This window comes from Acanthochromis polyacanthus, chromosome 12 (assembly GCF_021347895.1).
Source record: "Acanthochromis polyacanthus isolate Apoly-LR-REF ecotype Palm Island chromosome 12, KAUST_Apoly_ChrSc, whole genome shotgun sequence".
Classification (NCBI taxonomy): domain Eukaryota; kingdom Metazoa; phylum Chordata; class Actinopteri; family Pomacentridae; genus Acanthochromis; species Acanthochromis polyacanthus.
In genome coordinates, this window is record NC_067124.1 from 39,287,754 (window position 1) to 39,310,519 (window position 22,766).

Here is a 22,766-nt window from a genome sequence, read left to right on the forward strand (position 1 = left end):
CTCTCTCGGGTTTTGACATTTTCATTCTTGTTTTTGTTGTTTTGTGCCTCAATTTTGTTGTTTTGTGTCATGTTTTTGTCATTTTGTGTTTCAGTTTTGTTGTTGTGTATCTTGCTTTTGACATTTTGTGTCTCGGTTTTGTCGCTTCCTGTCTCAGTTTTGTCATTTTCTTTCTTGCTTTTGACATTTTGTGTCTCGTTTTTGTCATTTTGTGTCTAGTTTTTGTCGTTGTCTCTGTTTTGTCATTTTCTTTCTCGGTGTTGTTTTGTTTCTCGATTTTGACATTTTGTTTCACGTTTTTGTTGTTTCCTGTCTCACTTTTGTCTTTTTGTCTCAGTTTTGTCGTTTCCTGTCTCGGGTTTTGACATTTTCATTCTTGTTTTTGTCGTTTTGTCTCAATTTTGTTGTTTTGTGTCATGTTTTTGTCATTTTGTGTTTCAGTTTTGTTGTTGTGTATCTTGCTTTTGACATTTTGTGTCTCGTTTTTGTCATTTTGTGTCTAGTTTCTGTCGTTGTGTGTCTCAGTTTTGTCATTTTCTTTCTCTGTGTTGTTTTGTTTCTCAGTTTTGACGTTTTGTGTCACGTTTTTGTTGTTTTTGTTTTCGTTTTTGTCTTCGTTTTTGTCGTTTTGTATCTCGGTTTTGTCGTTTTGTGTGTAACTTTTCTTGTTTTTCGTCTGGTTCTGCATTATTTTGGTCTTTGTGTCTCACTGAGGTCGCTTTGTCTCCTCACAGTAAAATTTTCCTGATGGAACTGCATGCTGCAAACGATGCGTTCAAGGACTGTCAGAAAGTTAAAAACAAGGATTTTCTTGTGTTGCACAGTGTCAGGATGATAAATAGTGAATAGTTTTTTAGGTTCAGTGGTTTAAAAACAAACAGAGCTGTAGTTTAGTGCTGGTTATCTTTACAAACGGTTAAAACACATCAGCAGCCACCAGTGTTCCCAGTCCAGCCAGTGACAGGCTGATAGGAGGACTGGTCGGTGTTACCCGCCTTCATGAACTCATTCTGCGGCTCTACGTCTGTCTGTTGGCTTTCCTGGCAGCACGTGTAACCGCAGAGGAAAGTGTTCATCCGTAGCGTACTCACTCTGCTGTACATCACTAAACAAATATAAACTCAGTCTGATCTTCCTCCTCCTCATCCCGCTCTCTGACTGCTGCCTTTCCTGGAAAAACCCGTCGCTTTTTATTTCCTCCTGAACTTCCTCGTCTGCATGTCTGCTGTGATTCCTCCTGATGCATGTGGATGTTTCTGTCCTCTCTCTCCTCCTTCTTCTTTCCTCAGCATGGACGCTCTGAGTTTTCATGGGAAGGAATCAATGTAAGTGTGGTGGCGTCATTCCTTCCTACGTTTTCTTCCTCTAAACCAGGGGTGTCAAACATGAGGCCCGTGGTCCAAAAGTGGCCCCCCAGAGCGTCCAATCCGGCCCTCAAAGTGTAGAAATTCCAGAGAAGACATTAACTGCAGATTGTAAATTAGTAAAACTATAAATTTAGAAGCATTTCTAGATCATGACAAGTTGTTTGGATCAGAAAGTAAAATACTAGATTGTTCTTTTGTTTTGTTGTGTCTCATTATTGGAATATTCTGTTTTGTCTTGGCTTTTTTGTCGTTTGTAACTTTTTTGTCAGGTTTATTGTTTTTGTTTTGTCTCATGTCATTTATCTCATTTTGTTTCTTGCTTTTGTCGTTGTGTGTGTGTCACATTTGTAATTTCTGTCTCGCTTTTGTCATTTCTTGTCTGGTTTTGTCATTTGGTGTCTCATTTTTGTCATTTTGTGTCTCGTTTTGAGGCTTGTTTTTGTTGTTTTGTTTCTCGCTTTGGTCATTCCTTGTCTCGTTTTGTCATTTTGCGTCTCATTTTTGTCATTTCGCGTCTCGTTTTGAGGTTTTGTGGCTTGTTTTTGTTGCTTTGTGTCTTGTTTTTGTTGTTTTGTGTCTCATTTTGAGGTTTTGTGGCTTGTTTTTGTTGTTTTGTGTCTCACTTTTGTCATTTCCTGTCTCGTTTTGTCATTTTGCGTCTCATTTTTGTCATTTCCTGTCTCGTTTTGAGGTTTTGTGGCTTGTTTTTGTTGTTTTGTGTCTCGCTTTGGTCATTCCTTGTCTCGTTTTGTCATTTTGCGTCTCATTTTTGTCATTTCCCGTCTCGTTTTGAGGTTTTGTGGCTTGTTTTTGTTGTTTTGTGTCTCAGTTTTGTCACTTATTTTTGTAATATTTTGTTTTGTCTGTGTCGTTTGTCTCATGTTTTTCTCAATTTGTGATTCTTTTTTGTCGTTTTCTATCTTGTCTCGCTTTTTGCTGCTTTGTAACTTTTGTCAAGTTTTTGTCTTGTTTTGCTTCATGTCTCATTTCTTGTCATTTTGTTTGTCACTTGTCATTCTGTCTCATTTTTGCAATAGTTTGTCCTCTTTTTTGTCTGACTTTTGTCATTTAGATCATAAGTTAAACACTGTATCACCAGTTCCAGGTGACTAAATGTTGTGTTCCTTTGTAGACACTCTGTGATCTGGAAGTTGTAATGTGGAAATGATAAACTGAGGCTGAATGTGGATGGAATTTCACTGATTATACTAAAGAAATTTCAGGTTCATAATGCTTTGTAAAAAGATAATTCCCTAAATGTGAACTTTTTTGCACTAAAACAAAGGAAACATGAGGAGTTGTGGTTATTTATCGGTTATTGAGCTCTGGTTTTACTGGTCCGGTCCACTGGGCTGATTGTGGCCCTGAACTAAACGGTTTGACACCCCTGCTCTGATCTGTCTTCAGTTGATCACCTCCACCTCCTTACGGTCCTCCTGCCGTTCTTACTGAGCACAGTTACGACGATGTCCAGGTTGTTTGGTATTAACCCTCCATCACCTGTCCTGTCCACTCACCTGTCCCACACTCACCCGCTGGATGTGCGTCACTCCGTCCACGCCTCCTCCATCCCTCTGTCCTGTCCCCTGCAGCTGTCCATGGAGGACACCACGTCCATCCTGCCGCGGCTCAAGAGGAACTCCAACGCGTACGGCATCGGAGCTCTGGCTAAGTCTTCTCTGTCAGGTGTGTCAGGTGTGTGTCTGTGCTGTAACTGGTAACCGCCCCCATGCTGGCTCCGCCCCCCGGCGCCGTCAGCATGGTACCCGACCCGGGTTCCCCTCAAACCGATCACTTCCCGTCTCACTGCGTCAATGACTCCTCATGAGGCATTGATGGAAAGAACACAACAGAAACACACACACACACACACACACACACACACACACACACACACACACACACACACACACACACACACACACACACACACACACACACACACACACACACACACACACACACACACACACTCCATCGTCATCACGCAGCTTGTTGCTCTGAGAGAAGGTGAGTGTAGCTTTAATGTTGACTGGTTGTGTTCCTGAGTTCAGTGCAGTTTAGTGTTTGATTTTAGTGCAGTGATGTCGGTTCAGTCCAGTAGAACTCACCTGTTCAATATCACCTGAAGGTAAACAGATTCTAGACTGTATCGCCTCTCAGTAAGTGTATTATTTCCAAGAAGAACAGCAAAATATCTCCTCCGATTAACAATAAAAAAATAAGCTTTTAACAAAGAAAATATTGAGAATTCAGATCGAAAGTCGAAACTCAGTGAACCAAACTCAAACCAGCTGTGAATGCAATCAGCCTAACTGCATGAACATGTTTCTAAACTGATCTGTGAGCAGCAGAACGCTCTCAGTTCTGAACATATGGACTGGATCTATCTATGTCTGCATCATGGCTCCACATGGAAAAGAACTGAACAGAGGAAGAGAAAAATCTGACTGAGAGACTCGACAAAGATGGAAAAAGGTCCAGGAAGATCAGTGAGCAACTAAAAACCAGTGAAGCACAGAGTCAGCAGGAATCAGGAGGTCTAGAAGGAGTCATAGTACCACTAATCAGGAGGTCTAGAAGGAGTCATAGTTCCACTAATCAGGAGGTCTAGAAGGAGTCATAGTTCCACTAATCAGGAGGTCTAGAAGGAGTCGTAGTTCCACTAATCAGGAGGTCTAGAAGGAGTCATAGTACCACTAATCAGGAGGTCTAGAAGGAGTCATAGTTCCACTAATCAGGAGGTCTAGAAGGAGTCATAGTTCCACTAATCAGGAGGTCTAGAAGGAGTCATAGTTCCACTAATCAGGAGGTCTAGAAGGAGTCATAGTTCCACTAATCAGGAGGTCTAGAAGGAGTCATAGTTCCACTAATCAGGAGGTCTAGAAGGAGTCATAGTTCCACTAATCAGAGCTCCTAAAATGACTCCACAGACAGTGAACTACTTCCACAATCCAGCTGTAAAAACAGACTTCAGCTGCTTCAGACTTGGATCAGAGGTTCTCAATGGAAACCAGAGTTAGTGTGAAGCTCAGACAGTGAGAAGGAACCTTCAGAACATCAACCTCTATAGACAGAGGACAAGAACTGAACCTGATTGACATTCAAAGAACCTCAGGAATCAAAGGACTTTTACAGTTCCTGCTGTGGAACCTGAATTTAAAATAAGAAATCCGAGCTTTAGTTTGTAATCCGACATAAATATGCTGCTCCTAGAAGTAATCAGATTACTGCGAGGTGATGACATTTCGATGGTATTGAGCAGGTTTGTACTCACTGTTTACTGCATCCCAGTGGACTGTGTTTCAGTCCAGTGTATTAAAGTGCAGCCGCTGCTCTTCTACAGATTCACCTCATTATTTATTCATGAGTCTCATCTTCATTCATGGCAGGGAATCAAACACCCAGAGAGGTACGGTTTGTGTCGTCACATGAAATATGGAGCAAAGCGCAGAGCAGGAAACGACTCCTTTGTTTAACCCTCATGTCATCCTGCGGGTCAAAATTAACCCGCTTTAAAGTTTGAAAATGTGGGGGAAAAAATTCAGAGTGAAACTTCTGATGTCCACATTTTCAACATTTTTGGTGGAATTTTTTATTTTTTTTAAAAGTATTTCTTTCAGACCATTCACAGAAAAAAATCCAGCAAAAATCTCAGGATTTTGGTTGATTTTTTCTGAATGTTCTGAAAGAAAATAATATAAGTTTTACTGATACATATATATATATATATATATATATATATATATATATATATATATATATATATATATATATATATATATATATATATATATATATATATATATATATATATATATATATGAAATCACTTTAGATATTTTTAAGGATTTTTTTGGGAAGATTTTTACTCATTTTGTAAAATATTTTCAAGAATTTTCTTGCCAAATTTGGGGATTTTTAAAAAAAAAACATTTTTCAGGGAAACTTTTAAGGAATTATTGGAATTTTCTGAAATATGGGAAAAAAAATTTCAGATTTTTTGGATTTTTTCAGACAAAAACATTTTTTGGTTTCAGTCAATGAAGACAACAAAAGGGTTAAGAACATTCACATAAAAATCTATTTTTGTTGATTTTTTTGTTTAAGTTCTTAAAGAAAAGAAGAAAGAAGTTTTGCTGATGCATCTTCAATCCCTTTAGATATTTTTTGGATTCTTTTGGAAGATTTTTAGACTTTTTTTTTTTTTTACAATTTTGGGGTACTTTTTCTATTTTTTAAAATAAAACTTTTAAAGGAAACTTACGGAATTTTTGGAATTTTCTTCCTAAAGGTTTTGCAAATTTTCTGAAATTTTAGGGAATTTTTTGGCTGAAGTTTTGGATTTTTTTCAGACAAGGAAACAATACTTTTTGGTGCCCGTAAATGAGGACAACAGGAGGGTTAAATAAAGTTTGTAGAGGTGGAGTTTGAGACAGCTGAAGGCAGGATGAAGGTTTCCGCTGATCCAGAACAAGCAGAGGTGTGAAACGAGCTCTCATTACTCCTCACCCTGATCAACCCCATCCTTCCCACAATGCACCTCTGTCAGACACAGACAGCTGACGGCTCCTCTGCAGCAGGTTTGACTGGTTTCGTAACTGGTTTGTCTCTGGGGAAGCTGCCAATAGTTCACATTTTAATAGAAATTAGCATTTTTATTTGCCACGAACATCCAGAGACGTCCAGTTATTCGGCGTTTCCTCGAGTTTTATTTTAGCACCAGTTTATGAAACAGGACAGGAGGCGCTCTTACGAATAACACCCAACCCTCCATCGCTCATTTTTCCTCTGGTTAGTGTTTTTAAACAAAAGCTGTATTTATTCTACTGATCTAGCATCTCTTTATCGCCAACAGTTTACTTTCGATGATTTTTTAAAAAAAATTGAGGCCTGCAGAAGAAACAAATTTCAATGAAATATCTAAATTGGAAACCAGATTTGGGTAATTTTCCTGAATGATGCTGAACTTCACTTGATTCCAAAAGTTCAAGATGATCCCTTCTGTTTCGACGGTTTTAGTCAATAAATGGTGGGATTTTTGCATTAAAACAACAAACAGCAGCAGGTTTTAGAGTATTAGATCAGAGAAATCTTGCTGCAATTTTAATTTCAAAACTACAATTTTATTACTCTGTCAAGGAACGCGACGGAGTTATGCGACAAGTGGCGTATGTCTGTCTGTTAGCAACATTACTCAAAAACTAACAGATTTGGATGAAATTTTCAGGGAAGCTCAGAAATGACACAAGGACCAAGTGATTAGATTCTGGCAGTGATGCAGCTTATAGTCTGGATCCACGGATTTGTTAAAGATTTCTGTATCATTGTGAGATAGCGGCACGGCGTCACTGTAACCATGATGACTAGAAAAGCACTCAGAGAGCTCAGTCCTCCTCCAAGGCTGCTCATTCCCCTATATGTCATTGTCAGAAATGAAACATGTGTTTGTTAGTTACTGATGATCAGAAATCACGGCAACATAGAATGTGTCCATTTAATATAGATGTACCCACAAACAACATGACCATGTGCTGAGAACAGCCATGTGTTCTGCATGTGTACGTTATGTACGGATACCAGATCACATGACCTAAATATATAGCGGGTGGCGGGAATTGATGGGACTCAGAAACACCCCCACAGTTTAATCAGTTGTTCCTCGGATCATTTCTGATGGATAAGTCCTGATAAGTCCTCAGAGGTGGATTTGTAGTAGGATCACAATCAGCTGATGTAGTGTTCACTGGTTGTCATGGTTACAGTGACGCCATGCCACTATCTGGCAATGACACAGAAATCTTTAACAATCCATGGATCCACACTATAAGCTGCATCACTGACAAAATCTAATCACTTGGTCCTTGAGTCATTTCTGACCTTCCCTGAAAATTTCATCCAAATCCGTTAGTCTGTTTTTGAGTAATGTTGCTAACAGACAGACAGACAGACAGACAGACAGACAGACAAACGCATGCCAATCATCACACAACTCTGCTGCGTTCCTTGGCTGAGTAAAAAAATACAAATACATACAAATTTCATCTCATTTGGAAATTCTGGAAGGCAGTGAGTCTCGATGCACCTAAGATGTTAGCGTAGCCTCGATGGGGTTCTTTAAATGTTGCATTGCAGAGGAATGAGCAGCCTTGGTGGAGGACTGCCCTCTCTGAGTGCTTTTCTTAATTTATACGGCACCAATTACAATTCAGACTGCCTCAAGACGCTCTGCAAAACCCAAACGGTCTGAACTATAACGAAACTTCTTCTGCAGTAATTATGAGTTCCAGCCTCCAGTAGCTGAACCAGTTATCAGTCAAACCCTCTGGATCCACATTATCATCAGATATCACAGCTTACACCAGACGCTAACATCTACCTGACATCACCTCCTCCTCCTTCCATCTGACCTTCTCTTTGTCACCCTCTAATCTGTCACCTCCTCGTCCTGCAGGAGTAACTCGCACCATGAAGGAGAGAGTAACCAAACCCACGGCCATGGCTCAGGGTCGGGTCGCCCACATGATCGAGTGGCAGAACTGGGGCATGCAGACGGTGGGAGCTGGAGGCCTCCCTCAGGCCCGCATCAGCACCGAGGAGAGGGAGAAGGAGCGGCGGCTGGAGAACGACGCCTACAGCGACCTCAGCGACGGCGAGAAGGAGGCTCGCTTCGCAGCAGGTCGGAAACTAAAGCACAGTTAGCAGAATGACGCGTTTATCAGCTCACAGGACGGCAGAAACACCTTCACACTTGTCTTCATTTACAGGCACCAACAAATAGTTTCCTTGTCTGAGAAAAATCCAAAAATTCAGCAAAAAATTCCCCTAAATTCAGAAAATTTGCAAAAACTTCAGGAAGAAAACTAAAAGTTTGCCTTAAAAGTTTTTTTTTTTTAAAATCCCCCAAATTTGGCAATAAAATTCTTATATTTTCCAAAAATGACAGAAATTCTTCCAAAAACATCCTAAAATAAACTGATTCCATATATATCAGGAAAACTTCCAATATTTTCTTTAACCCTCATGTCGTCCTGCAGGTCAAATTGACCTGTTGTAAAGTTTAAAAATGTGAAAAAATGTGAAAAAAAAAGTGAAACAGTGAAACTTCCGATGTTCACATTTTCAACATTTTTGGGAAATCTTTAAACATTTTTTGGTGGAAAAAAATATCAAAAACATTTAAGAACATTCACAAAAAAAATCAACCAAAATCCAGCAAATTTTGCTGGATTTTGGTTGATTTTTTTGTGAATGTTCTTTCAGAAAATATTAGAAGTTTTACTGATATATATGGAATCACTTTAGATATTTTTAGGATTTTTTAAAAAAGATTTTTACTCATTTATTGAAAATATTTACAAGATTTTTCTTGCCAAATTTGGGGGATTTTTTTTCAATAAATCTTTCAAGGGAAACTTTCAGGGAATTAATTGAATTTTCTTCCTGAAGGTTTTGCAAATTTTCAGAAATTTGGGGAATTTTTTGCTGATTTTTTTGGATTTTTTTTCAGGCAAAGAAACAATATTTTTTGGTGCCTGTAAATGAGGACAACAGGAGAATTAAGAACATTAGCAAAAAATTCAACTAAAATCCAATGAAATTTCTTTTCCACCAAAAATGTTCAAAGATTTCCCAAAAATGTTCAAAACATGGACATCGGAAGTTTCACTCTGAAAATCAGTTTTTTCCCCCAAATTTTCAAACTTTAAACGGGTCAATTTTGACCCGCAGGACGACACGAAGGTTAAAGAAATCCTCCAAATTTGGCAAGAAAATTCTTGTAAATATCTTCCAAAAAATTCTAAAAATATCTAAAGTGATTACATATATATCAGTAAAACTACTATTGTTTCATTTGAGAACATTCACAAAAAAATCAAGCAAAATCCAGCAAAATTTGCTGGATTTTGTTTGATTTTTTATTGTGAATGTTCTTAAGAAATTTTTTTCAACATTTTTTCTTTTAATTTTCAAAGATTTGTCAAAAATGTTAAAAATGTGGACAACAGATGTTTCACTGTGAAAGTCATTTTTTTTCTCTCCACATTTTCAAACTTTAAAACGGGTCAATTTGACCCGCAGAACAACACGAGGGTTAATACTCTGTTAGCATTACGAGCACCTCACCTGGATTCTCACCTGTCCTGCTCTCTCCTCAGGCATCCTGCAGCAGTTTGCCATCTCCGAGGCGACGCTCCTGGCCTGGTCCTCGATGGACGGCGAGAGTCCGCGGTCGGGATCCAACCAGGGCAGCGTGGCTCACCTGAGCGAGGTCAACCAGGAGAGCATCACCAGTAGAGGTAAAGGACTACAAACATGGCTGCAGCTGAGGCAACGTTCACCTCCTCTGTTCAGTTCTTCTCCATGAGCAGCCATAGACACAGCCCATAGGTCCAGAAGTGAGGAAGTTCTGCTGCTCACAGCTCATTTTGAACCATGTTCATCAGTTAGACTCAATAGAATCACATCTGGACTCAGTTTCAGTTTCTACTTTGTAGCCTGAATCCTCAATGTCAACTCTATAAACAGTTTTCTTCTTGGTTGTTCAGAGGAAACGTTCTTTTAATCTACTTATAAATAAAGCAGTTTCAGTTTGACATTGAAACGATAAAACACAGAGGTAACCTCACTTCCTCTGTAGTTCAGTAGAATCCTCCTCTGCTGCTTCATTCATGCATTTACATCAAATTATCCAGCTTTCAGGTCAAATAAACCTTAAACAGGGTGATAATAAGAGGCTGTGTTTACGCCTGGGCTCGTTTTTTACTTCCCTCCAGAGAACAGAAACAGAGAACAGCATCAAGGCTGCGTCTGCATTATTCAGGCTGACAGGAGTGATGACTCAACAGTGAAGGTGTGTCAGCGTTCAAACTGTTCGTACCGGAGAGTTCTGTCAAAACACTCGTTCAGCTTTTCTGCTGAGTCTCTGCAGCTCAGTCAGACCTGCTTCCATCTAAAACGCTAAACTGTGAGTCATTAGGAGTGTGTTACAGCCTGCATTCGGCTGTTTTTCATTCCATTTATTTATTGGGATGGAACAGTGCATATTAATTAACCCTCCTGTTGTCTTCGTTTATGGGCATGAAAAAAAATTGTTCCCTTGTCTGAAAAAAATCTAAAAATTAAGCAAAAAAATTCCCCAAATTTATAAAAAATTTGCAAAATCTTCAAAAAGAAAATTCAAAAGATTCCTTAAATTTCCCTTAAGTTTTATTTTTAAAAAAAGACAATTCACTCAAATTTGGCAAGAAAAAAAATGTAAATATTTTTAAAAAGTGAATGAAAATCTTCCAAAAAAAATCCTAAAAATATCTGAAGTTATTACATATTCGTCAGTAAAACTTCTTTCTTTCAGAACATTCAGAGAAAAAGATTTTTTCTGAATGTTCTTAAAGAAACATTTTAACTTTTTTTCCACCAAAAGACATTAAAAAAATTCCCAGAAATGTTGAAAATGTGGACATCAGAAGTTTTACTGTGAAAATACATTTTCAAACTTTAAAATTAATACCAGAAGTTTTGGTATAAATGTAATCATTTTAGATATTTTTAGGATTTTATTTGGAAGATCATTACTCATTTTTGGAAAATATTTAAAAGAATTTTCTTGCCAAATTTAGGGGATTTTTTTTTTCAAAATAAAACTCTTAAGGGAAACTTGAGGAATTAATGGAATTTTCTTCCTGAAGGTTTTTCAAATTTTCAGAAATTTGGGGATTTTCTTTTTCTGAATTTTTGGATTTTTTTCAGACAAGGAAACATTTTTTGGTGCCTGTAAATGAGGACAGCAGGAGGGTTAAGGCTTTTATCTTGTGCTATGTTTGTACTGAAAAGGAGAAGCTCTCTAATCTCATACGCGGTGTAATGACAATAAAGCACATTCTGTTCTATTTTATTCTAGACTTTCCAGCTTTTTAAACGTCTGATCGACCAGCACAAGTGAAGGTTCCAGATTTGGTTAATTTGAGCTGAAACCAGTAAATATCCTAGACCGATAAATGCTAGAAGCTGAATTTTCTCCACTAAACCTGCTGATCTGAAGCCAGAAAACCCGCAGCCTTACATAAAGGTAAACATATTCCCTGACAGGAGGAGGATTCGGTTTTTGTGCCTCTGCAGAGTCGTGAGTCGCTGCTCTGCATCCATCTGCTCTCCCACTCTGAGAGCACTAATAGCAGCTGCTGAATTTTTCATCTTTTCCAGATCAGATATTGCACCACTCCTCAGCAGAGGTGTGGCCTCACACTTACGTCTCCCAGGGACACTACTGCCTCTCCTCCTCCGACGCCTGGGAGCCCATCAGCAGCGACCCCTCCGGCGTGGCGTCGCCCCCTGCTGGCTCCTACGTGATGGGGACGGACGGCTACGACGGCCAGGCGGCGGCCCACTTCCTGTCCCAGCAGCAGCAGCAGCAGTTCAACCTCCAGCAGCAGAGCCAGCTGCAGCAGCTGCAGCAGATCCAGCAGATCCAACACTACCAGCAACAGCAGCTGCTGCAGTATCAGCAGCAACAGGTGACCGAGCGACGGCAGCCGGAGGCGCTTCAGCCCCAGATCAGATACAGTGGAGGCTGCAAACAACTGTTAACATGATCATTATGTGGATTATTGATTGGTTATTTGGACCTCAAATGTCAGAAAATGGTGAAAAATGTCCTCAAATGTCTTGTTTAGTCAAAAAAATCTTCAGCTTACCATCATCGAAGAAAAAAAACAGAATATTCACATTTCAGGAGCTGAAATCACAGAATTTAGAGGCTGAAAATACAGATTTAATGGTTGCTTCTCCTAAATTCATGCTGAAATCATGTCAAACCAAGAACTAACTGCACTGACCATGAATATTTGCATTATCTATTAGTCTGTTGATTATTTTCTCCATTAATCGATCAGCTGTTTGGTTCTAAAATGTTAGAAAATGGTTAAAAATGTGGATCAGAGTTTCCTCAGATGTCTGGCTTAGTCTAAAGATCTTCACTTTACTGTCACAGAAGAAAGAAACCAGAAACTATTCACAGTGAAGAAGCTGAAATCACAGAATTTAGACTGATGAATCGACTATTAAAGTAATTAGTTCTGATGTTTCCGTGAATCGACTTTGAGGAAAAACTGATAGAAACTGCTGAAGTTGCTGAAGCTCAAACTTAGATCAGAAACAGCTTCATATCTGCACCAAGAAACATCAGAACCCTCGTCAGCAGGAGGTCCACTGCATCTTCATCTCCTCTCAGCTGTTCTGATGTTCACTGTTTGGTTTCAGACATCAGCTCTCCGTTCTCTCCTTGTGTTCCAGTCTCTGGAGCACCGGCTGCACAGCGCCAACCAATCCCTACAAGCGACGCCCAACAGCACCATCCACAGCCTGGTGCACCAGGTCCACCCCCCACTGGTGGACCTGTGGAACACGGGCCAGATGGAGGCCTACCAGGCCGAGGCCGGGGGCTACATGGGCGTGGCGGCGGTGGTGGAGCCCAGCCTCTGTGTTCCCTCTGGAGACGAGATGGTGGGAACAGAACACTCACCGCTGCTGGAGCAACAGGAGGAGGAGGTCAAGGTGAGCAGAACCAGTGATGGTCCAGTGGTGGTCCAGTGGTGCCTTTATTCTGCAGCCAGCAATGGAGAAATGACAGAAAATAAGAGAGGATGTAGATGGAAAACAGCCAAACTCTTGGCAGGAACCCAAACTGCTTTTACTTTAACAAAATATTCTGTAAAAGGTGTGACAGAAACAGTTTTTAATTCACAGAACAACCAGCAGCCGGTTTTTCCACCTCATGTCGTCTTCGGGTTCATTTCACCAAAACGTTAGCCTAGCCATGCTACACCCATGTTTCTGACGGCACAAGGGTCTAGGGCCGCTCAACAGGGAGGGAGGCGGGCTAAAAGGTTGTCTATCAAAACCCTCTGCAGCAATTGGGTAGGTATACAACCAATCAACGCAACGAATAGGCTGATGGAGTTCCTAGAGCGCTGGCGGATTGTGGCTAAGTCCCATTAGCTTCCCAACCAGCGGAGCCAACTGGTATATTAAGGATTTGCCATATCCCGTCGGCATAAGTCCAAATACGTCTCTCTTCTCAATGAAACACTTCAGTGCCGTCCTTTGTTTATCTTTCAAGTTGAATTTTAGCTTCAAATCTTTAAGGGCTGTGGCCAAAGCCGAGTCGAAAGATAACTGTTTATTGTTTCCGGTTGTTTCTGTCAGAATCGTCGCGCCTCTGTCGTCACTTAGTTACGCCCGCCTTCTGACTCTACACTTCATGGTGATTGGTCCGGCCAGTTTTAGGAGAATCCAGCCTCGAGCCTTATGGAGGGTAACTAGACCCACCCCGGCAGAGCATTAAATTCGTTGCCGTGGGTTGTCTAGCGCGGCTAGGCTACCAAAACGTACTATAAAAAAAAAAACCTGCTGGTGTTTGCTGCAGCGCCGTGATATGACTGATTCACAGAAAGTAACCAGAAACTACCAAACAATGGCTGTTATGGATCTTAAAGGAGATTAATGTAGGATTAAAAGTTATTTGCTGACCCCAGAACAACCTGTAAGGTCACATTTCAACTGAGAAAAACCAAACGATCAAAAGCTCCAGAAGAGCTTCAGACCTTTAGCTGGTTCGGACAAAATTGATCTGGTTGATGAGTGAAGTCCTTCATGCTGGAAAATGAAGCTATGATGGAGGATGATAGAATAATGCAGCTGATAATAAATTATATTAGTTATATTAGTCTAGAGACATCAAATAAAAGTATATGTACATGTAGAAAAAAATTTAAAATAATATTTTACCTCATTTGGACAATCTAGACGACAATCAAATGCTCTGAAATCACACTTCAGTGATTTTTTTTTTGTTGAACTCTTATTTTCAGTCACTTAAAATCTTAATTATTGTTTTTTTTGTACCATAAAATATAAATGCAGAAGCAGTCATAGCACATACATTACTGTTCAAAAGTTTGGAGTCACCCAGACTATTCCATGTTTTCCATGTAAACTCCCACTTTTATCCATGTGCTAACATAACTGCACAAGGGTTTTTTAACCATCAATGAGCCTTTCAACACCATTAGCTAACACAATGTAGCATTGGAACACAGGAGTGATGGTTGCTGGAAATGTTCCTCTGTACCCCTATGGAGATATTCCGGCTACAATAGTCACTTACCACATTAACTATGTCTACACTGGATTTATCATTCATTTAAAGTGATCTTAATGGAAAAAAAGTTTTTTCTTTTAAAAATGAGGACATTCTTAAGCGACTGTAAACGTTTGAAAGATAGTTTAAATATCTAAAAGCAGTTCTCAGGAGCTCCTCCACTGTTTGATCCCGTTTCCTGTTCCTGTCCGACCAGGAAGAAGACGTGACGCTGTGCGTGGAGCCTGAGTCGGCCACGCTGACTCCGCCCACACAACAAGGCGACGCCTCCGGAGGCAGCAGTCCGGGGCAACCGCCGGCGGAGCCAATCACGGAGCGGAAGGCCTCTGATGTCACCTTGGGCCTCATTCAGACACTAGAGGAGAAGGAGGACGACGGGCCGCCCGTCTCCATGGCAACCAACTGAGTTCCCGTCTGTCGGGAGACTCTGAGTACAAACTGACCTGGAGTCAGCAGGAATGAGCGTAAACAACACAATATATGTCTATTAATCCATCCGTTCAGGTATCAGAGGATCCTCCAGACGTGGACTCACCAGGAGAACACCTGCTGCTCTTCAGGCCTTACATCCCAAAGGTAACAGAACACTGATGGAGGACGGACTGAAGCTTTTCCATCAGGAAACGAACCACGCTGACACCAGGAGGAACGGAAACATGCATGCTTTTTATGGAGACAAGCGACTCCGTAATGAAAACCTACATAATAAAACATTATAATAAGAATACTTTTGTAAGAAAGCAAAAAAAAAAAAGAACAAGAATCTATGTATAAGTGTAAGATAAGATACCGGTTCTCCTGAGGGGAACTCCTCTGTTTACAGCTGTTACTCCACTCGGTAGGTAGTGTTTAATCCGACTCATTCCATCATCATACGTTACTAATGGCAACCCCGACAACTTCACAGAACATGTCGGCGTTTCAGTGAAATGCAGAAAAATAGATTCTTGCGTGAGGCCCGAGGCACAACCAGGTCAGAACCGCCCTGCTGACTGCACACTCAGAACCTGCACAGAAAAGGATTGTACTGTCCAGTGTGCTTCCTGCTCCCATACTCTGTATGCATGTTCCTTCAGAGTACGACGGAGTACCTGTACTATACGGCACTGTATAGACTTTGCACTGAACCATAGTATCCCAGGTGAGGCCTGCCGGAGGTCGACCAGAGGGGGTCTACTTCGGACCTGCAGTGGATCTAAGGTAGACCTGTAGTGGGTCTATTTTGGTCTAAAGTGGGTTTACCTTGGACCAGCACTAGACATGAGGTGGTTTCCTTGGGTCTTGTTGTTGACCTGCAGTGGCACTACACTGGGCCTGAAGCGGGTCTACTTTTGTCCTGAGTTGGATCTACTTTGGACCCGCAGTGGACCTGAACTACACCTGAGGTGGGTCTGCTTCAGGCCTGCAGTGGATCTGAAGTGGGTCTACTTTAGACCTGTTGTGGGTGCTTTGGGTCTACTTTGGGAAAACAGTAGGTCTACCGTGGATCTTCACGAGACCAAAGGGAGGTCTACTTTGGGTCTGTTGTTGACCTACACTAGGCCTGCTTTGGATCTTCTTTGCATCTGAAGAGGGTTTACTTTGGACCTGAGTTGGGCCTACAGTGGACCTGCATTAGACCTGAGGTGGGCCTACTTTGATCCTGTTGTAGACCTGCAGTGACCCTGTACTGGTCCTGGTGTGGGTCAACATAGGCTTGAAGTGAGCCTTCTTTTGTCCTGAGTTGGATCTCCTTTGGACCCACAATGGATTTCCTTTGGACCCACGGTGGACCTCCTTTGGACCCGCGGTGGACCTCCTTTGGGGCCCGTTTTGGGCTCGAGCTGCAGGTTTCCTGACGGAGACGTAAAGACAGAGCTGCATATGCGAATCTCTTTGCACTGATGCAATCCAACAGATCAGAGGCTGCCTTTGGACTGTTGACGTTCCCCAGTTCCCACTCTGAAAGCTTTCAGCACCATCGAGAACCAAAACCGAGCCACTTAACAACACAAACCCTCAGCTGCTTTCTGTTCCACAGACCAGGATGATAACCACTAACCTGAATGTACCGCCGGACCTCCAAAGGTCCACATGGACAGAACCAGAGATTACCAAGAGACTACGGAACGTGTTGGGAAACGGATTCGCTGCTGGCTCATTTACACACACACACAACAAAAACAACACGCATACAACAACACACACAACACTGTCTGCACAAAAATCTGTTCTTATACAACTAAACTGCTTCCTCAATGAGGGAACCGTAGATTCTCATGGAGAACATTACTTTGTGGTGAGAAGTTCCAAAGTGTGACATAACAAAGGTGGAACATTAACCCTGCAATGTTTTGAGGATGTTTAGAAGATGTTCTAGAGGCAACACCTTATAGAAAGTTCTTCTATAAGACAGGAAGGACGACTATTCTCAAACCAACATTCAAAAAATGTTTTCTGAATGTTACTGAAACCCCAGATAGCAAAATGTTTTGACATAACGTTCCTGTAATGTGATATTAAAAGTAAAACATTTGGCTTTTTGTTAAGGGAACACATTATAGAAGACCCTTCTATAAAACATTTCCACAATGCTAAGAAAGGAAGAATGTTCTTAATGCAACATTTGGAAATGTCTCCATTATGTTATCAAGGCCTACGATGACTAAACGTTCACTATAAGATGTTCCTGTAACATGACGTAATAAAAAACGGTGGAACATTTGGCTTTTTTGTTCAGGGAATACATCTTAGAACGTCCTTCTATAAAGTGTTTCCACAATAGTAGCATAGTAAAGATGTTCTGAAGGCAACATTTGTAAAACATTTGGATGTTATTGAGACTTCTGAAGACTGAACGTTCTCTATAACATGTTCCTATAATGTGACGTAATAACAAATGGTGAAAAGTTCTGAGGCTGTTGTTGGGATGTTGTTGAGGGAACACATTGTAGAATCTATAAATGTTCCACAATGTTCTATAAAGCAAGAACTTCTTAAACTAACATTCGGAGAATGTTTTCCAGATGTTACTGAGAGCTCAGATGACAGAATGTTCCTCTACAAGACATTCCTGCAATGTTACATATTAACCAAGGTAGAACATTCTGACTGCAACGTTCTAAGGATCTTTTGTTGATGACATCTATAAAACATTCCTGCAATGTTCCATGATAACACAGTAAGAAGGTTCTCCATGTAACGTTCAGTTTCGAGAACTTTAGGAGCATAGCAGTCCAACGATGTTCTCACTAAACATTTTTAGAACGTCTTCCCTGCCTTCGAGAAGAGCAATCTGGGAACTATTAGAAAACTTCCTGCTCAAAATTTTGGTGGAACTTGCAGAACATTCGCAGAACAGATAGGTCTTGTGTCATATTTTACCCAAATGTTGATGTTCTCCTGAACATCTCATAGTTTTGGTTCCTGAACTGAACCAAACATTTGTTCCACAAGAACCTGAAGGTCTTAATTCCTCCATCTGTGTCACAGTTTTATCTTTTGAGGAGAAAATAATTAGAAAAGCAGTTTGGTTGTATAAGAAAGTCATTGATTTCCACACTAATATCTAAATTGTAACCAGCAATAGGCAGCAGCCGAGCAGCTCCAGGCTGCTGTCGGCTGCTGTTAGATGTAAATATCTGATTCTAAAGTCGCCTCCACTCAGTCACGGCTCTTTATTACCGTATGATTTCTTTATTTTTCTACACCTTCAGTCCCGCTTTACTTTGGGATCAAGCTCACAGTTTGGCCTGAATCTCCTTAAAGACTAACGGAGGAATGTTGGACGGAGCGACGGCTCGGAAACGGAGGCTGATCGATCAGCCAATCAGGGAACGGGAGACTGAGGCGTGGAGCCGATCGGTGTCTTCCTGCTCAGCGTTCTTACTGTGAAGAGAGCGATGTCGTCGGAGGCTTCGTTTAGGATATCTGTCACTCTTGCATGACTCACTACAAACACTGTTCCTGTCGGGGAGAAGCTTCTCCTCCCACTGATGATTGTGTGAGAAACTTTTCAAAACTACAAAGTTCCGGTTTATTGACTTGAATGAATTTATTTACTGATTGCTTCTTTATGCAATGTTGGTGACAATGTTTATTTTTCTACTGACTTGTCGAAACCCCCTCCGGTATAAGTTAGAATAGGTGCCGCTGAGGTGAAGTCGACCCGTTCCGGATGGTTTTGAGCTTCTCAGGTTTAAAGATATTTGGGCAGCTCTCGGTTATAAACATAGCCGTGACTTTATTTCACTTCAGAGACTCAAAAACAAGCTCAGAGGGCTCAAAACCCGCCAGCAGAGCGTCTTTACCAGGCGGCACATATTAATTTATTTATTGAACAATTACTCGGTGGGGAGGACTGATGCGACGGCGTGTACAGAGTCTCTAGTTTCATGGAGGAACCGAATCCTCGGAGCAGTTTTCTTTATGAGTTTAATGTGGAGGAAAGACTTTTATGTCCGCTAATGGAGAACCATCACGGTTTATTTGGGCTTGACTGTTTAGAAAAGACTGCTTCACTTAGAAGTCATTCCAGATAAAAAAAAAAATCAACCAAATCTGAACAAAACTCCTCAGAATCAGCTGATTTTATGTCTAGAAATCATGTAGAGTTCTACCTTCATGCTGTGAATATTTTAGAGATCCAGGTCCTTGAAGTCCATAGAGGTGGCTCCACATTTATCACTTTTTCCACCATTTCTGATCCTCAGAACTTCATCAGTTCAGCAGATAGACACATGGCATTTAGGAGGAAAAACCAGGCGTAAACTAACCGTGACGTCACCCGTTGGTTTGAACGCCGAGAAAATGAAGTCAGGATTTTGCTACTTCCTGGTCGCCGTTTTGGATTTTTTGGAGCCAGTGACGTAAAAAGCGTCATCAAACAGGCTGGATTGGAGAGCAACTAGGGGCAGGATTGGCTGAGGACTCTCTTATCCCGCCCACATTTTACCGCAGAGGCTTCTGTTGCTGTCTATCAAGTATAGCCACGCCCCCTGGCTCCGCCAACTTTAACGATTTATTTAAAATTCAGTATTGATTTATTTTAAGATCGGCCACCTGATCTCTCATTTTGACCATGAAAACTAACGGGAAAAAAATCCTGAGCTGTAGAACATCAGTCTATCAAATTTTATTTTTTCCAAAAATGAATTGGGGTCTATGGAGAAAAAGCTTTTTGGAGCCAACCCTAGCGGACGGCGGGATATTGCAAGTTTTTGACACTTCCGGGTTGGCTTCAATTCTGGAGCCAGATGCTACGTCCACTATATATACAGTCAGTGGGAAAAACATGCTGGAGTTCTGGTTAAAACTGACAGCAGATCAGCACAAAATGACGCACAACCTCCACAAAAACAGGGGAAATTACCACAAAGACCAAAACTTGTCACAAAATATGCGAAAATGCCACAAAAAGACATTAACTCACCAAAAGAAGGCACGTAATCATTAGAAAAAGGGGCGAAATTTGACCAAAAGGAGACAATATATGTCCATAATGTCAAAAACCTGTTTAAGATCACTCAAAGATTGTCCAAAATGACTTGAAAATTGTCCAAAATAGCAATAACCTTTACCAGAACCCCAACATGTTTTTCCTCCTAAATGCCCTGTGTCTGTCTGCTGTACTGATGAAGTTCTGAGGTTCAGATATGGTGAAAAATGTCCATTAAAAAGTGAGAAATCTGGACCCACCTCTATGGACTTCAAGGATCTGGAATGTTCTAAATGCGACTAAACTTAAAAGACTGGAAGCAACAAAGGAGAAGGTCCCCTGTAGAAAGTTCTAGAGTTTATCTACCAACAACTACTCTAGAACTTTCTACAGGGGACGTTCTCCTCTATGGACTTGAAAGACCTGCAACTCTGGAGATATCCCCAGTACGAAGGTAGAACTTTGATCATTAATTAATTGGAGATAACCAGGTGGTTTTGAGGAGGTTCTGGTTGTTTTGTCACGGATGGAATGACTCTTCGGGTTCTTGAACTGCTCTTTTTTTTTGTCGATTAAAGTTTAAGTGAATGAATAAACGAATAAGAAGAAGCCAAATACATTTCCGTGGACGTTGAGGTTTACCGATCTTTGTTAAACCAGCCGAGTTGGTCTTTTTGTATGATCCTACTGCCATCTTCCAGAGTTCCGGTCTGCAGGCATGATGCTCCAAATCTGCTTCTCCTCCCTCCGTCTGTCTCCTCGTATCGTCCTGTATGCGTCCGTCCGTCTGTCTAACTGTAAGTCGTCTGCTGTCTCGTTGGAAGAATCACTGCCTGGAAAAAAAATAAACAAATCTCAGTCAAATCTAAAAGGGTGGATTTGGAGCAATCCGTTTAATTTGCTGTACAAACCGCTGTGTGGCTTCTGTAAAAGTCTGCATCAGATTGGGTTTCTCTGGCCAAACACCGAACACTCACCTATGCATGCTAGTCGGACGGTTGTCACGGGATGGTTCTTCCACGTGGTTCCCACTTCTTCTCTCTTCTGTTTCTACCCGTCCCCTCTTTCTCCTGCACGACAGAACCTCCTCCACTCTCGGCTCCTCTGCCTCCTTTCTTTTCCTCTGGTGGAGAAAGAGCAAATAAAACGAACCAACAAACAGCATCTCGTACGTGTGGAAGTCTTTTTCTACCTGCATTCTCACATGTTCCTTCTCCGTCGGTGTGTTTTTTATCTGAAGGAGCTTCAGAGGTAATCCGGCCTGTCAGGCTCCTCCACAAACACTCCTCTCCGCCGCTTATCGGGGGTTTCATGCAAGGAGAATATCAACGACGGATCGTGGCAGACGGGCCTCCTCTGCAGGGACTCGTCGCTTGTTTGTTGGAGCCCACACAGGAATCAGAGCCTCAAACACTCCGCTGACCTTCACTAAAATGCTGAGATTCGCTCTGAGATATTCTGATGTTTTGTTACCCTCACAGGCTGCAGGACGGCTGGTGGATACATGAAATATCAAGAAATTACACACAAATGGATGGTTTTCTTCTAGTGCAAATGTCAGGTTGGGGTTTTTTTTAGTTAAAACTACTCATAAGATGGCTCTATTCCTCTCAAAGTAAATACAAAAACTTCCCTCTAAATCAGAGGTGTCAAAGTTATTTTAGTCCAGGTTCCATATCTAGCCCAATTTGATCTCAAGTGATTGGTAAAATCACAACAACCTATAAATAACCAAAAGTCCAAATTTTTCTTTTGTTTTAGCGCAAAAAGATATGTTTTGAAAATGTTCACATATTAGGAATTATCTTTCGACAAAACATTATGAACAACCTGGAATTTCTCAAGAAAAATAAGGGAAATTTCAACAACATTCAGCCTCAGTTAATCCTTTACACATTACAACTTCCAGATCACAGAGTGTCTACAAAGGAACACAACATTTAGTCATCTGGAACTGAACCAAACAGGATACTACTGCGTGATCAAAACAACAAAAAAAGACAAAAAACAGCAAAAGCAAGACAAAATATTGCAAAAATGAGACAAAATGACAAAAACGAGAAACAAAATATCCAAAATAATGAAACAAACGACACAAAAAACAAAAAAAGAGACAAAACCTGACAAAAACTTAAAGTGACCAAAAAATGAACAAATGACAAAAGACAAAAATTGACAAAAGCGAGAATCAAAACAAAAAAAGACAAACAAAAAAAATCAGACAAAAAAATACAACAAATAAAGCAAAACACAAAATGACGAAAATAAGACAAAAACAGTCGAGACAAAAAGGAAACAAAACGACAAAAACGTGACAAATGACAGAAGTCAGACAAAAAAGGCTAAAAACAATGAAAACACGACAAAATATTACAAAAATTAGACAAAAGCAAGAAACAAAATGACAAAAAATGAGAGACACGCAACAAAAGAAAAGAGGAAAAATATTTGACAAAAAAGTTACAAACAACAAAAACAAGACAAAAGCGAGAAACAAAATGACTAAAAAAATAGACAAACACAAACGAGACAGAAAGGAAACAAAAGGAAACAAAACGACAAAAACACGAGACACACCACAAAAGTCAGACAAAAAGTCTGTCTGTTGGCAACATCACTCAAAAACTAAAAGATTTGGATGAAATTTTCAGTGAAGCTCAGAAATGACACAAGGACCAAGTGATTAGATTCTGGCAGTGATGCGGCTTATAGTGTGGATCCACAGATTCTTAACGATTTCTGTATCATTGTGAGAAAGCGGCATGGCATCACTGTAACCATGACAACAAGTGAACACTGCATCAGCTGATTGTGATCCTACTAC

The 22,766-nt window shown here is 40.7% G+C and overlaps 1 protein-coding gene and 1 long non-coding RNA gene across 10 annotated transcripts in view; one reads left to right on the forward strand and one right to left on the reverse strand.

Annotated features, from left to right (window-relative positions):
- The window catches only part of fam131bb (family with sequence similarity 131 member Bb), a 43,927-nt gene extending 22,821 nt beyond the window's left edge, over positions 1–21,106 (forward strand). Inside the window, exons 3-9 of one of the 9 annotated variants that reach the window (XM_051956718.1) lie at positions 1,290–1,325; positions 2,960–3,053; positions 7,822–8,046; positions 9,527–9,667; positions 11,571–11,881; positions 12,660–12,920; positions 14,723–21,106. In XM_051956718.1, the coding sequence (XP_051812678.1) occupies positions 1,290–1,325; positions 2,960–3,053; positions 7,822–8,046; positions 9,527–9,667; positions 11,571–11,881; positions 12,660–12,920; positions 14,723–14,932 (1,278 nt within the window). In that variant the 3' untranslated portion in view covers positions 14,933–21,106. Of the gene's footprint in view, positions 1–94; positions 3,063–7,821; positions 8,047–9,526; positions 9,668–11,570; positions 11,882–12,659; positions 12,921–14,722 lie in introns of those variants that run through there. The other 8 variants (XM_051956717.1, XM_051956715.1, XM_051956713.1 and 5 more) reach the window with 8 other exon arrangements.
- LOC127536417 (uncharacterized) overlaps positions 1–22,766 on the reverse strand; it is a 131,794-nt gene that overhangs the window by 25,006 nt on the left and 84,022 nt on the right. The window lies entirely within an intron of this gene.